This window comes from Schistocerca gregaria, chromosome 10 (assembly GCF_023897955.1).
Source record: "Schistocerca gregaria isolate iqSchGreg1 chromosome 10, iqSchGreg1.2, whole genome shotgun sequence".
Classification (NCBI taxonomy): Eukaryota; Metazoa; Arthropoda; class Insecta; order Orthoptera; family Acrididae; genus Schistocerca; species Schistocerca gregaria.
The window spans coordinates 217429040-217446322 of NC_064929.1; the positions used below are offsets into that span (position 1 = coordinate 217429040).

The window sequence follows — 17283 nt, forward strand, 5'->3', positions numbered from 1 at the left end:
TAACTTATAAAATTTAGCGGAAGCGAAAAACTTGCCTGCTATTAATATAATATAGATTTTTCTCCACAGCCGCCCGACGTTCCAGAAAATACGTAGCTTTAAGATTCTTATTTCTAGTACAACAGCCGACATCCAGAACCAGGACTCCTACTACAATGCAGTGGTAAGAAGGAATACTCTCGCGCGTGTGTGGGCCGCAATTGTATTTAATAACTAAAGATTTTTTATTTAAAGTGAGCTGACTAGCCGAGGAAATTAATACTAAAAGTTTATTCCACTGTTCAACTTATATGCTCGTGTTTTAGGATTCAGCGAGTCTAACATTCATTAACGTAGCAAATAATTTAAGATTAATATTGTTAAAAAGGAGAACTTCACAAAAGAATTTAATTGTAAATGAAAATTGAATGAAATATTATTTTGATTAAGGCCCACCACGTAAGTCGGCAGCAATCAACATAGTAATAATAAATTAAATTACGAGGGCCGACGGACGCGAGACTAGCCAAGCATGCGGGTTCCACTATCGTATTTGTCCTCGGACAGGACCTGTTGATTGTTCTCAGTACGCTGCAAGTGTCGGAACAGTGGCTGAGTAGCTGTGAGTATACTACGTCGGAGCTATGTGGGCAGATCGTTGCTGCTTCCGTAACCAGGGTAGCCTAAGTTGCTGGTGGTTCGAGAGGCACCTTATACAAGATTTATACCGCGCACAGCGGAAGCGGAGAAATGCTGAGTCACAACTCAGACTAAAGTGTGTGTTGAATGTTTGTGACAGACTAAGGAGAAATAAGAGGACGACAGCTGCGGAAACCACTGCAGAACTGAATGTCGCACTTCGCGAACCCTGTCAGCACCAAAACACGGAGAGAGCTCCAGAACCAAGGCATTGCAGGGCCAGCGCAAAACCGCTCGTCACTGACGCAGACACCCATAAAATGGAAACATCCTGCTGAAGCCATAAAATCTGCCACAGGCAGCAACGAAAGAAAATCGTTTCGTCGGATGAGTCTTGTTTCGCACTGTTTCCATCTTACGGCCGAGTTCGCGTTTCGAGAGCGAAACACTGCAGCGGTCCGCTGATGATTTGGTCAGACGTAATATATACCAGGTTGTTCCTGGAGTCAGGAGAACTACATCACATGCTGCATGCCGTCCCAATTGAGGTAGGCCTTCAGCCTTTAATTCAGTTGATTTATGCTTTGATACCATTACTCTGCGAGGGTGCACTGCTGCCGAGGCTTATACGACCGCCGGCTGGGTTGTAGGGGACTGATGACCTCAGAAGTCAGGTCCCATGGTGCTCAGAGCCATCGGAACCGTTTGGTTTGAGCTTACGCGACCACTTTGCCTCATCACGTCGGTCCTCTCGCACAGTGTTTGCTCCCCAACTCTGCTGCGTCCCTCACACAGCTCGCATTGCCGAGCACGAGCAGGAAGTCACTGAGCCTCTGCGGTCTAGCGTGGACAGAAGGGTGCGTGATCCTGTACACGTCCACCATCCTGACCTGGCCTTTCCAATATTTTGCAGGAAGAATGATGCAACATTCTCTCTAAAGCCACACAGGACCTGTACGTGTCGATTCCGAGAGGACTGGAGGCTGTTTTAAATGCGGTTTTCTACATCATACTAGGCGTCATAGTGTGTTCCGATTTTGGTGTTTCTGTATTTTTGTACACCACCTGTGTTCTTTGAGGGAGCGCGAATTTAAAGACTATATTCATCCCATATTTGAGAATTACAGCACTTAGCGGCTTCCAACAAACTAAACATATATACAAACCTTTTGTAAACTTTATGCGAATTTAGACTTTCTCGGCGCATCTGGATGGTCAAGTCTTCGTGGGTTGTCAGCCGAATCGAGCTGTCTTCCTGTGGCAACGTTTCAATAACACTTCTACTTGTCATATTCAGGCGAAGTGCCGCGTCCGTTTCCAGTTGGTATTGTTATCGCCGCTCCTCTGCCTCGTCTGCATCGACAGCGACATTCGCGCTCTTCTGAAGGGGTGTTGCTTCCCGTTTACGTTAACGTACAACTGACAATTGCCTCCTAGGGAACTGACAACACAAATCCTGCAGGGCTGACCGTAAATGCGTAAGAGTACGAGGCCATGAAGATCTCTTCTGAACACCACCTTGCAATGCATTCCACATATGATCAATAATGTTCGTGTTGGAGAGATTGGTGGCCAGCGGAAGTGTTCCTGGAGCCACTCTGTAGCAATTCTGGGCGTTTGGGGTGTTGCATTGTCTTCCTGTAATTGCCCAAGTCCGTCGGAATGCACAGTGGACATCAAAGGATGCAGGTGATCAGACAGGATGCTTACATATGTGTTACCTATCGGAGTCTAGACGTATAAAGGATTCCATATCACTGCAACTGCGCACGCCCCACACCATTATAGAGCCTCCACCAGCTTGGACAGTCCTCTCCTATAATGCAGGATCCATGGATTCATGAAGTTGTCTCCAGGCCCCTAGACGTCTATCCGCTGGATACAATTCGCAACCAGACTCGTCCGACCAGGCAGGATGTTTCCAGTCATCAACAGTCCAATATCGGTGTAGACGGGCCCAGGCGAGGCGTAAACCTCTGGGTCGTGCAGCCATCAAGGGTAAACGACTGGGCCTTCAGCTCCGAAAGCCCATTTCGATGATGTTTTGTTGGATGGTGAGTACGCTGACACTTGTTGATGGCCGGGCATTGAAACCTGCAGCAATTTGCGGAAGGGTTGCACTCCTGTGACGTTGAACGATTCTCTTCAGTCGTCGTTGGTGCCATTCTAGCAGGATGTTTTTCAGGCCACAGCGATGTCGGAGATTTGATATTTAACCGGATTCCTTATATTCACGGTACACTCGTGAAATGGTCGTACGGGAAAATGTCCACTTCATCGCCACCTCGGAGATACTGTGTATCCCATCGTTCGTGCGCCGACTATAACACCACGTTCAAAGTCACTGTAGCAGCAGTATGCGATCTAACAACTGCGCGCCGGACGTTGTGGCCGAGCGGTTCTAGGCGCTTCAGTCTGGAACCGCGAGACTGCTACGGTCGCAGGATGTGTGTGATGTCCTTAGGTTAGTTAGGTTTAAGGAGTTCTAAGTTCTAGGGGACTGATGACCTCAGATGTCGCATGTGCTCAGAGCCATTTGAGCCATAACAACTGCGCGAGACACTTGTTGTATTATACAGGCCTTGCCGTCCGCAGCGCTGTATTCTGCCTGTTCAGATCTCTCTCCACTTGAATACGCATGCCTAACGAGTTTCTTTTGCGCTTCACTGTAGTTTGGTAGCTTACTGCTTAGGCTGTAATAAATCAAATGTTAGAGCGGCGTAATTCAGGCAGCTCCCCGCTACATGAGAAAAGTGTTTCTTTTTGTCTCTTCCAGCAGCTCCACAATGACTTTCTGCGACTTCCTTCGAAGGTCATCCCTTCCTCGCCAAATGTGACTTAAGCCGATTCACCACGCGGTAGAGTGCCGGGTACGGCCTGCAAGCAGGGGCTGGACACGTGGCATGTGATGTCGCGAACCACGCCTCGTTTCCAGTAAACAGGTAACAGGCAAATAAAACAGCTTTTTTGATACGTAGAAACAAAACTGAAAGTAAAGTTTTGTTGGCCAACGCAGCACAACCCTATGTGCGGCAACCGGCAAGTGTGAGACGCACGGCGGCCCGCGATGGGAACGTCCTTGCGGTGCGAGGCGAGTTCCCTGTGACGTCACGAGATACTCCAGGGACAGACCAGCTACCTGTTGGGTTACAACGTTCCAGTTGCAACGACCAATATCAGAAATATTGAGACAGAATTTTTCAAAAGTCTTCAAAGTGGTGCCGAGTTTGGCAAGTTGCTTTTAAATGCACAGAAACGGAAAACTGTGCCCTTCACAAAAGAAAAAGGAAAAAAAAGCAGTATCCTACAAACGGTACTCCTTACGAGTCACTTGTGCGACCCGTGCTATAGTATCGCTGAATTGTGTGGGACCGTGCCAAATAGTCGTTGACACTGGATACTGGAAGTATACAAAGAAGAGCTGTCCGAATGGTCACAGTTTTATTTGACTAACGAACATCACTATTAAAAATTACAGGCTCCAAGAAAACTTTTGTATATGGCACTAACACCGCTACGGTCCCCGCATTGAATATGTCCTCGAAGTCCAGTAGCTTGTATTCGATGCAAATTAACTTTATCGCTCGCTCCTTCATTTTGACGATGTAAGTAGGCTGTTAAGGTTTCTATGTTGGTAGCGCCACGTAGCACTCTGTATGAAAATCACTGGCTGTGCTGTGTGCAGTCAGTGGCTGGTTGGCATTGTTGTAATAGTCGCCATTGTAGTGTTGGGCAGTTGGCTGTTAACAGCGCAGTTGGAGGTGAGCCGCGAGCAGTGGTGGATGTGGGAAGAGAGATGGCGGAGTTTTGAAATTTGTAAGAACGGATGTCATGAACTGCTATATATATTATGACTTTTGAAGACTATTAAGGTAAATACATTGTTTGTTCTCTATCAAAATCTTTCATTTGCTAACTATGCCTATCAGTAGTTAGTGCCTTCAGTAGTTAGAATCTTTTATTTAGCTGGCAGTAGTGGCGCTCGCTGTATTGCAGTATTTCGAGTAACGAAGATTTTGTGAGGTAAGTGATTTGTGAAACGTATAGATTAATGTTAGTCAGGGGCATTCTTTTGTAGGAATTACTGAAAGTCAGATTGCGTTGCGTTAAAAATATTGTGTGTCAGTTTAAGCATAGTCATGTATAATTGTTCTAAGGGGACGTTTCAACGATAAAGAAATTGCATCGTGATGGAAAATTCAGGCTCCAAGTAAACTTTTCTATAAGGGGCTACCGCGCCTATGGTCACAGCATGGAATCTCTCATGGGAGTCCAGTAGCTTGTATCCAACGCACCACGGCCAATTTACCTTACCCCCTCACCCTCATGTTGACGATGAGACACGGAAACTGCATCGTGATTGAAAATTAGAGGCTCCAAGCAAACTTTTCTATAAGGAACTGCTGTACATACGGGCACCGCATTGAATCTCTTCTGGGAGACCAGTAACTTTTCTCCGCCACACCACAGCCCATTTACTTTACCTGTCGCACAGTCATATTGCCGATGAGACACAGAAATTGAATCGGCAGATTCTTGAAGATAGATGCGAACTACCCTACCACAGCCTTCTTACAAAATTTTAAGTGCCACTATTAAGAGAAGAATGTAGATAGTCTTCTTCTCAGTACCCATCTCTCCTGTATGAACCGTGAATACAAGATGAGACAAATTACTCAGACTATTAAACTGTCATTCCTCCGTGTTCGACAGTCGACTGCAACAGGAAGGAATGTGGGGTCACGCAAAGTACGATTTCCCATTCACTTTAGAGTATGTAGCCTATCTGATGCAATGTATCCGAACTCCTGTTAGTGGACATCAACGTGCGGTGTGTCCACGCTTTGTGACGACCTGAACACTTCGAGTGAGGTGTCAATGTCTGTGGAGGAGTAGCAACCCGTTCTCCCTCGAGTGCTGAAACCAGTGGAGGTAGCGATGTTGGACTCTGGAGTGCCGAGCAAAGTCAACGCTGTCACGCAAATGTCTTCAATTGGGTTGGTGTCGAGACGGTGGGAGGCCATTCGTTTGCAGGAATGTTTTTGTCCACAACCGGTTGCCTCACAGACGCTGTTTTATGATCTCCAAACTGCCCCCTTTACTGTAAGCAGTATCAAATGTTGTGAAACGTGGTCACGCCATTCCGCACTTAGCGTTTTCTTAGCAGGACCACACCCTAACCACGAGAAACACCCCTCATACCATCCCCTACGTACTTCACTGTCTGCAAGACAAGTGATGGCAGGTAACGAGCTCCAGGCATTCTTTATACCCGAACCCTTCCATCGGATTGCCACAGGGTATCGCGTGATTCATCGCTCCTTTCCAGCCATCCACCGTGAAGCGACGTCGCACTTTGCACTACGTCACGCGCCACTCACCACTGAACACAGGGACGCGTGGCTCCTGAGCAGCTGCTCTCCCACTGTGTCGCCTTACTTTTAACTCCAAACGCACAGTCACTGTGCTAGCTGCACTCAAGGTAGCACTTTGGAACTCACCCACGATTCCTCCCCTTGATTTCGTGCGATACTTTACAACCATCCTACGCAATCTGTGATTCTCCCCCTGCCTTTCCACTTCACACTGACATCACCGACAGTCGACTTGTACAGCTTTGGAAGGTTTCAAATGTTCATGACGGATTTGTTACTCAGCTTACATCCACTGGCTGTAGAAGTGCTCTTTCGAAGTCACTGAACAATGCTGGACCACCCGCTCTGCTCTTGCTGCTTCTCCACTGACCTCATAATACTGCACGCCTCCTCTTGTAGGGCCGCGTATAGCAGTTGTGACGTCCAGTGGCTAATTCCGCAAAAGGTATAGTAGTGGAAATCACTATAAAGGCATGAATATTGGTAGGAAACTTAACTTTGTAGGCTGCAATAGTTGCGCACAGTGCATATGCAATAGTATCAGATGCAGTATGCCGACAATGGATACGTATAGGGAAAGGAGGAGATTGACAGAGAGAGGGTGAAGGAACAGATGCATCAATAAAAGATGTGAATTAATTCATATCCAGCCGGCCGGAGTGTCCGAGCGGTTCTAGGCGCTACATTCTGGAACCGCGCGACCGCTACGATCGCAGGTTCGAATCCTGCCTCAGGCATGGATGTGTGTGATGTCCTTTGGTTAGTTAGGTTTAAGTAGTTCTAAGTTCTAGGCGACTGATGACCTCAGAAGTTAAGTCCCATAGTGCTCAGAGCCAATTCATTCCCGCGCAACGATGGGTGCCCAACTATACGGTGATTAATATGCAGAATATTTTAGCGAAGAAGGTACACACCCCGCCCCAAAATTTCAAGGACAATGTCAATCATATCAGTCATCACTTTTTATGCCTAGGGTATTCAACGTTCCTATTTCTGATTTAAATATGTCGAAGGAAAAGACTGACTTTGTAGCTTCACTTTTGCAAAGACGGAATCTTCTTCTCCGCGATTCTAGAATGAATGTTTTTCGTGCCCGTCGTGCTACATTTTCTGAATATTTCTCCAAGGAATGTGACGTGGTCTTCTGTAGTAATACCGTGACCACTGTGGAAAATCCCGACGATGCTGCCGGAGACTACACGGGCTGCTGTATTTACAGAACCGTTACGACATTAAAACTGAGGTTGTTACCAGTCGTGAAATTCTGAAACAAGATCTGGATTCAGGAGCGAATCATCTTCCAGAATCAGTGTTTCTGCAAGTGGCAAGTGAACTATAGCTTTTCTCCATTGGTTAGTAGAATATTTTATGTATTATGAATGAAAACGCACACTGCACTGGTGAAACATTCTACGATACTGTTTCACTTACCTACTTAATCTCACCGGTCTATCTCAGCTCTTTGTAATTTAGGACTGGTTCAAATGGCTCTAAGCACTATGGGACTTAACATCGCAGGACATTATTCCCCTAGACATAGAACTACTTAAACTTAACTGACCTAAGGACAACACACACATCCATGCCCGAGGCAGGACTCGTACCTGCGATTGTAGCAGTCGCGCGGTTCCGGAATGAAGCGCCTAGAACCGCTCGGCCACAACGGCCGGCTTAAGGCTTAGTCAATAACTGAGGTATTTGCAGGGGAACGCGTGTAAATCTGGAAAGATAGACTGTCTTACCAATTCATTTTTTCAACTATACGAGGCGGTCAAAACGTTTCTATTCATTGGTCGCTATCTGTATGCGCTGTAACTGTTCCTTTGCTCATTTTTGACGATGATTATTACATTTTTGGCAATATTATTTTTGACTTTGTTACCTTCATAGCCTTTTGTTAATAAACAATATTTAATACTTGAATGTAAAGAGTTTCATATGATTGCTATCCCACAGCTGATTAAATATTCTCATTAGCTTTTTAACAAGCAAAACATGACTTTCTGATTGCACGCGTGATACGTGTATGTTTTTTCGATTCAGCTTCATCAATTGCATAGTAATATTATGTCCTAATGTCTCCCGGATCGGCCGGGGGAAGGGGGAGGGGGTATGTTCTATTTCAAATTGTTGGCTCAAACGTCGCCGCCTTTTGTCGCCTGAGCAACGTCTGGTAAGTAGAATTCAATGGGACAGATTGTCAAAGGTCTCGATGAACACTGTTATACTGAAAACAATAAATGTTGTAAAAAATATCTTCAATTCTGTATCAGTTCTTGAATAAATCACAAAAAAATTTATTTGGAAATATAATGCTGTTACTGAGAAGTTGCTGCATACCACTGCGAAGGTACTTAAGAAAATAAATCGTGAAAAGAAAAGTAATCGGCGGATAAACAAATCTTGAATTTGGATTTGTTACTTCGTGAAAGATGTCTAAAGACTAAATGAGTCGACTGTTAGGTTATGTCTTCGGAAATGAAACACAAGACTCAAGTGACATAGATATTCACACAAGAAATATTACGAAAAATAGTTGCAGAAATATTTGGCAAAGCCTGTACTCGCAGATGCCGACGTCGTTTTGTTCAGCCGATGCTATCTTTTGAAGTCGCTAGTTTCAAAAGGATCTGCGTTAAGACAAGAGTTAGTTAAAATACGAGTGATCAAACCGTAACGGGAGAAAGGGGAGGCGAGAGGCAGTGACGATGTCTGTGGCGTTAGTAGAGGCGCTCAGTGGGACAACTCGCTTCAACTCCCGGACAGAACAGAAATGAAAAGGTGCGCGTTCCGACTTTAGTGCGGCGAAATCTTGTGCAGATCGCGCTGCCGCACAGCTGCGGAGTCATTCCACCCACAAGTGGACATGACGCGTGCAGTGACAGTTGCCGGTAAGCAGCGAATCGGACACAGTTTTCAGGCACTGTTTAGTATACGGCACCGATCCTGCCTAGTTGTCAGGATAAAATACGATGGCTGGCACTCCAAAACGTATGTTTTACATTTTAACCATTATAACGACGTATATAGGCTTAAAACTAAAATAGCACCGATATTATTCGAAATGGTTGGCTACAAAATTTCTTCTGCGTAGCTCCGCTCTTATACTTAGCTCTCCTTTCATCTCAGTACTGTAGTTAACGAGTTCAAACCTATTTGCGAGTATATATTTGCGCATTTTAGTGGACAGTCGTTTTACTATCGTACGGTACTGCTACACTGTAAAGATGGGTCCCTCATTATCATAATTGTCTCATAAACTATTATCTGCACGAAAAAATGTCATGAAGATTTTCTGTATAATTCCTCGTGATCTATTCGGTACTGTGATCATAATTTTTTTCACAAACTCGGAAATAATATGTTAAAAGATTTAAATACCCCAGGGTAATTTTGCTTTACCGCGAAATGCTGCACAACTATTTAAATTTTGTTCTGAGAGCTCTACAATTAAAACATGTCTATCTAGAATTAAAAAAAAAAAAAAGTATGTTTCTCGAAAGTCGGGTGCTAGCTTCACCGGACAGTGCAATAATGACCAACTCCTATTATCACATATTTTTGATATGTGGACACTCCAAAATCGAATATGCCCCTTGCCGATTAATCGATCCACTGAAGATGCGCGGGAAGCTCGGAGTGAGGATACGTGATGAAACCCGAGAAGATTTGACACGGAAATATTTCCGTCAGAAAACGATCCATATCGTATTCCATCGGCTTTTGGCATCTTCGCATCCATCCATTTCGGGAGTCGAAAACATTACAATTCAAGAACGTAAACAGATGCCGAAAGATGTAAAAGATCTCCTTCTAGAACCATCTCTGAGGAGCAAACCCGACAGAGTGCCTCTTGAGAGCAATGATTACACAAGCGACGAATATGACTATGATTCCCATTCAAAAATTATAATATCGAATAAAACATTTCAATATGACAATGTAGACTTGTAATTCGTTATCAGTGACCTCACAACACTTCATACCCGAAGCTTTGCTCGATCCCACTAATTTTATAATCTTTGATCTGTCATTTGAATTTTGTAACTCCGACATCGGATACCTATTTAGCGACCCAAAGAATCTAAAAAGAAGACACATTTGTAGGATTTTACATCAATTTTTCTATTACGTCCTGCTTTTGATTCGGGTTGGTCCACTGCTCGGCGTCATGATCTTGCATATAAGTGGTAACAATAAATCAAGTCTTGCTCATTACAACTACAGAAATAACTACAGATCTTGTAGCAACGCTACACATTCCGTACAACACAGTTCACTATCTTTTCCTTGACTGTTTATCTGATGGTCTCTAGAGATACCCTTTCTTCTGTAAAATATTTCTTTTGCGGCAGCTGTTTTTAATTCTCATTGCATGTTATGTCACTGGTTACTTTGGATCCTAGTTATCTGATATTATCAACTTCTTGCACTATCTCGTCACAAATTTTCGCTGTTAGCTTCCTCGATTGCTTCCTAAAATTAATTGGTTCATACTTATCTTGATTCTGTATTCCGGAGAGCTGATGCTCAAGTCTTATAACATTTTGTGAATTAGCTTTTATTTTTTATTACTAACACCATCTCATCAACAAATCTTATACGTTTGATCAGATTTCCTCCTAGCGTCCCACCACCCTTTTGCTGGAAGCAGCTTTTAAATGAATGTGGGTCAGGGTAGGTAAAAAGACAACGAACAGTCTTTTAATTTTAATTCCTCGTTTCATCTCATCTCGTATTTTTACTTTCGATCTTTGTATGATGTATGAATTGCTTTTAGGTTCTTTACCTTCCTGTTAATTCTGATCTTCTTAAGGACATCTACAACTTTAGTCCACACCTGTCTCAAAAGCTTATTCCAAATCAATAAATATTGCACAAACTTCCCTACGTTTTGATGCGAGGCACGTATCATAACCCTGTTATTCTTAACAATCCAACTAGGTCTCTTGTACCTTCGCTCCTTTTGAAACCGCAGTGTGCTTCGCTTTTCTTCGTAAGCCTTGCAATACAATCGTCTGCTGGTGCTGAATACATTGCATGCATTTACTTATTTTATTTATTTGTTTAATCTTACCTGATCACGGCCATCAGGTATGACATCGGACCAGCATTTTACACATGGAAGATCTGTCACATCACGACAACTAGTATTAAAATTATATCAGTGAAGTGGTAGCGTGGCTAAATTAGACAGGCTATTAACCAACAAAGCCAATATTACCTTCACCTGCTAACACTAATAGAGGTAATAGTAATATTATTGATGATGATGATGTAGATTACGGTTATGATTATGATGATGATGATGACAATAATGGTAGTGGGAAACATAAAAAGAATTTATAGGTGTGCAGAACAGATGTTTTCTGATATAGTGAGTCGGAGAAAAGGAAATTTAGGGAGGCTGCATCGGCTAAGAATGCTGGGGAATGAGAAAGATCAGATTGGAAAGAGGGACGGATGTATGGATGTAACGGCTGCGTACTGGGGCAGTGGTTATCCTATGAAACGTCCGCTTAGAAAAATTATACACGACTGTACTTAAACTGACACAGAATATTTTTTAGCGCAACGCAATCTGACTTTCAATAATCCCTACAAGAGAATGGCCCTGACTAAATTAACCTATACGTTTCACAAATCACTTACAAAAATCTTCGTTGCTCAAACTACTGCAATACAGCGAGCGGCAATACTGCCAGCTAAATAAAAGATTCAAACTACTGAATGCACTAACTACTGATAGGCATAGTTAGCAAATGAAAGATTTTGACAGTTCAAAAGTCATATTATATATATCAGTTCATGACATTCAGTCTTACAAATTTACTGTCTCTATCCAGATCATCCGCTCTCACAACTCCGCCATCTCTCTCCCCATATCCACAACTGCTGGCAGCTCACCTCCAACTGCGCAACGCTACGCGCTGTTCACATCCAGCGGCCCACCACTACAATGGCAGGCAACAATGCGAACTAGCCACAGACTGCACACAGCACAGCCAGCGATTTTCATACAGAGCGCTACGTGGCGTTACCAATAAGAAAACCTATACAGCCTACTTACAATCCTTACTGTTGTTTCAGTAGATATGTTGTTAGCCGTCTTCTGAAGCTGGAGGTGATGTTCAGTTCTATAAAATAATGCGCAAGCTAGTTCCAGAGTCGGTTTCCTGCTATTGAGAAGGACTTAGAGAAGGTGGCTGAACTATGGACAGGGACAGAAAGGATTTTGTTCTGATGGCAAGGGACGTTTCTACCGTGCTATTCCGACAAGATCGTTGAAGTCGGGGAGAGATGTGGGGGATAGTATTCACTAGAAAGGCGGTAGAGAAGACAGAACTCTGCCCTTGTCTGCACGGACGATAGCTGTGCGTATGATGGTGAAATGTGATCAAAGAGTGGAGCATCACAGATATAACATTCACAGGCATTCGTGACCAGTTCCAGGCGCCGTGAACGTTCCTGAGAAAGGCCTTGCGAGATAACATCGCTGTAATCTGTAACTGCAAGTATAAAGTAACTGCAAGTATAACTATTTGTACAAGTTTTTTCTTTTTCGGGTCAAGAGGGAAGAGCTTTTTGTAGTCTATACTGTTTAGTCTTTGCCACTGACTTTGCTAGCGACTGTACACGGTTAAGAACGGTAGTGGAGCATCTTCGATTGTGGAGTGTCCATATATCAAAAATATGTGATAATCGGCGTTGGTCATTACTGCAGAGTCCGGTGAAGCTATTTCCCTACTTTCAAGAAATATACTTTTTTTCAGAATTGTTGATAGACATGTTTTAATTCTAGAGCTGTCAGAACAAAACTTAAATAGTTCTGCAGCACGCCGATACGCGACGTAAGCCCTAACCACCGGATTTTCAGTGGATTACTGTTCCTAGGAGTCTTTTTAGGGGAACTTTACGGGCGGCCAGTCACTCTTTGCTTTCTTGGCGGGCAGGGGGGCCCATTACGGTGTATCCGGCGCCACGTCAGGCGAGGCGCTCGGCGATTAGCGAGGTGCGGCCGCGTTTCCACGAGTGAGTGTGGGCGATAACAAGTGTGAGCCAGCGCAGCCGACGCCCCCACCTCCGGAGGCGGCGCCGCCGGGCCCGGACGCTCAGTTGTCTTCGCGACGTCCGCGAGTGAGCACCGCGCGCCAGCTGACGTCACACCCGCCGCTGCAGGCGCGCCCTCCCCCACAGGTAAGCGGCGTCCGCGTGCTGCTCCCGGCTCCAACACCAGTCCTCCAGTTGTACTTACAAGCTCTGCGTGCCACTGTCACTTACTTTCCCGACTATCGGAATATGAAAATGTACACGAGGTTCGTATACAAAATGCACGAAAAATTTGCAGGATTACAATAGGCGAAAGCAATATGTGGACAATGCTCGTAATCGTATTACTGAGCTGCGAAATCCCATGTGATGTGAGTAACATTCTTGAATTCGGCAACCTGCGCGCCAGGGCTGTATCCAGCCGCTTGCCAGGGATTTTGAAGCATGGACAGCTACTCAGGAGCAGACAGCTGGTTATCACTAACTGAATGCATTTCTATTATGAAAATTCCATCTCGTAATTTAGTGTCGAAGTCACGGCAGAGAGTCCTTTTAGACTGTTATCTTTGTTCCACACATCTTATACTGCAAGAAGAAATATAAAACCGAAGGCTGTACGTATTGGCTTGTTTTCGGTAGAGTGATGACCTTGCCAGCACTCCAGGAACCACAAAGTAATATACACTTCTGGTAATGCGCGATTTTCTCATTAACATAATTCACCAAAAAGGAGTCTAAATGGTTTTTTCACATTTTATCCACTTGTGCTACCCTCCAAATGTATGTTTGGTGGAAGATTGTCTTCAACAGTATTTTTAGTTTTCGGGCTGAAAGTTTTTTTTCCTGAACACAAATATACAATTTTATGTTAAATGTCGCCCCTTTCTAAGTCCAACACCTATTGTGTGATTATGAATTGTACTGCGTGCAGACTGGACTAAGGCAACTATTCATTTTTCCTCTGCGTCAGAAGGTAGTTAATAATTAATCCACCTTGCTCAGTGTTCCAAATGCACAGTGGCTATATCTGTAAACTTGCAGTTTCCTAGTTTAATTCTTCGACCAAACGGGCCCAAGACTTTCTGTACATCTCTGGCTGTGTCTACTGCACATTCTGTATTCTTTCTTGAGACGTGCCATGAAAGCTGCTGAACATTTAAACAGAGTGTGGCCAATTCCTACTGCCTTTTGAATTCCCCAAAATTTGAGGTGCCAGTGAAGCACGCTTTTTCCTTCATTCTTTGCCACCTGAAATTGCGGTGGGAATGAAGTCCGATGCTTCTTTCAGAGCGTAGGCGAACGATGCGGGAGAGCCGCACAAGGTTCCAATGGAGGCCAGATCCTCCGACCGTGATGGGGATGAGTGATGATGTTGAAGACGACACAGCAACACTGTCATCTCGGGGGGAATCGAACCCGGGACCCCGTGCTTGTCAAGAGAGAACGCTTCCGCGAGTCTGTTCTTTTATCTCCAGTCTTCTCATTGCGTTGTTTCCTCGAAATGGATGTTCATTGCGTCTCTTTCTCTCCACATAAGCGAATATTACTTCTGAAATGGTTCAAATGGCTCTTAGCACTATGGGACTTAACATCTGAGGTCATCAGTCCCCTAGAACTTAGAACTACTTAAACCTATCTAACCTAAGGACATAACACACATCCATGCCCGAGGCAAGATTCGAACCTGCGACCGTAGCAGCAACGCGGTTCCGGACTGAAGCCTCTAGTACCGCTCGGCCACAGCGGTCGGCATATTACTTTTAAGCTCGTTGTGCTTATTATAGACGGAATAACGAGCTGTAGGTTGCAACTTTAAGTGGATGTGTATGATAAGTGTATGATAATCAACATAAACACGTTCGAGACATTCTTCCGAAAACGTTGTTGAAATACTAAGACTACTGGATTTGTTTTGTGGCGAACGTGCATACTGACCAGAGCTGTTGGCTCCTGTGCTGTTTCCCACACTGCCACTAGCCCTACAACCTTCAACACTATTAATCGCGTTATCGTCTGTAAAGTCTTTTTCTTCGCCGACTATCCTATCCCACGTAACATCAGATGACCACTCAAATGAATATTGATGCTTCTGAATAAGCGGATGCAACAAAAACATTGCCAGAGTGTCACTATCCTGTCCTACACAATATTCCGTTGGATAACGCTTTATACTTGGATGCCACAATATTCCAAACGTCCCAGATTTGAATCGTTTCGTCAATTTTAGCTGTACGTATATGACAAAACTGACACACGTATGCTAAACATGTCACCTACTTGCTGAGCTAACTGATTGACTGGCGTGTTAACATTCCCAACCCCCATCCCCTGCCACCCTTCCTCCAACACTGCAAGCGCCATTGCGTGCAAACCGAGGCCAACGCACTCCACACACCGTCGCAAGACGTGGTTAGAAATGTAATATGTGTCTGCGTGAGATCGTTTGTCCGTTTCTCTTATATCCATAGGTGTTCTCGATAAACTAGTGTTGGATGAACTCGAATTCCAACGACACAATTATGGAGTTTCTTCGGGGATACCATAAACAGCGTATACTTTGACCGACTGCCAGATTGAAACGTGATTATCGTGACCGTTTTTGAACTTCTGTGATATTTGTTAGCGACCATAGTGTCTTAGCTGAAGGAATTGCACACTAATTAGCACAACATATTTTCTAAAATGAAGAAATAGTAGTAGAAAAAATTGTAGGTGGTCAAAATTGGCATTGATTTGGGGACACATCGACCAGCCTACACATCCGGCATGACTGTCAGCTACCACTCTGTGGTCAGTATTTCAAAAACACAGCCAAACTTTGATCGCCCAGAAAGAAATACATCGATCTAAAGCTTTCGCAAATACTTTATTAAGCGTCATAAAAAGGAAAAAAAAACTTAGTAAGGCACACGAATTAAATAGTATGATCCATTATCAAAATTATAAAAAAAAGGGACTAGGATGGAGTACCACACACATAGCTTCAAATTTAGTTTAATATAATATCTAAAATTTGACCCGACGGGTTAGCCGAGAGCGCTAACGTTCTGCTTCCTGGACCCCGGTAGTCATTAACCGTGCCAAATCAGTACTTAACCCTGCCGACGATGCGGGACAATGGCAGCACCAGCAAATAAAAAAAAATAAAAAAAATAAAATTTCATCCAACCTAAGCATAAAGCATCGTTTCAAAACATCCAGTGCAGTTAGAACGAAGGGTTTTCGTTCTTCATTTATTGAGTCAATACCCGACACTTGCGACCAAACAAACTTTATTCCCTGTTTCCGGAGGTGTTTGACATTATATGTTGTACCTGAATCACTGCCTAAACCGCAAGAGCTTCCAATCTGCGCCGTACGTGACTGACATTGGCTTTGCTTTGTTGTAGGCAAGTTAACAAAGTGAGCCTTCGCCTAAATACCTAGGGTTAATGTATGTATTGGTCAGTTCCACACTCTCATTAGCATCGACACTCTTCAATAAGCAGTGCATCTGTAATCCTGGGGTAAAAATAATCCTAAAACAGAGAAACCAAGACAGCGGAAATCGTAATGTACTGGAGATATATACACCTGGACAGATAAGTAATCAGTGGTCTGTTTTGTGAATTAATAGAGTAACATACACGATATAGTTGAAAGCACCTATCGCTTTGCAGTTAAATGACGTCGGTGGATTTTGCACAATCAGTTTTTAATACACATTTTAGTGTACACTTGTAAGCCGCAAGAGGTTCGTTACCTTTTGTGCAAGAAAATCGGCACTACATTGTGCCACCTACCTTATACTGGTGAAGCTTTACTAAATACCCGATTGAGAGCCAGTGGAGAGCTGTAAAAATATTGGTGTATGATTGGACAAGTAACCACGGCGATCAAAGTGTATCCGGTTTTCGGCGTTCTCCAAGTAAGTGGTTCAAATGGCTCTGAGCACTATGGGACTTAACATCTGAGGTCATCCGTCCCCTAGAACTTAGAATTACTTAAACCTAACTAAACTAAGAACATCACACACATCCATGCCCGAGGCAGGATTCGAACCTGCGACCGTAGCGGTCGCGCGGTTTCAGACTGTAGCGCCTAGAACCGCTCGGCAAGTTCTCGAAGTACTGTGGTGTAGAAGACTCGTGGTGTCTGGTGGCTCCATACGGAGTGGTACTGTAATTACGGTTTATTCGAATTGTTACAGCAGTTACCTTTTTTCTGGAAAAAATACCTCCACAACAGGGAAAGCCTGTGG

General features: G+C 44.0%; 1 protein-coding gene across 1 annotated transcript in view; it reads left to right on the forward strand.

Annotated features, from left to right (window-relative positions):
- LOC126293252 (angiotensin-converting enzyme-like) overlaps positions 1-17283 on the forward strand; it is a 1024671-nt gene that overhangs the window by 78527 nt on the left and 928861 nt on the right. The window contains exon 3 of the mRNA XM_049986369.1: positions 13057-13190. Coding sequence (XP_049842326.1) covers positions 13057-13190 — 134 coding nt within the window. The remainder of the gene's footprint in view (positions 1-13056; positions 13191-17283) is intronic.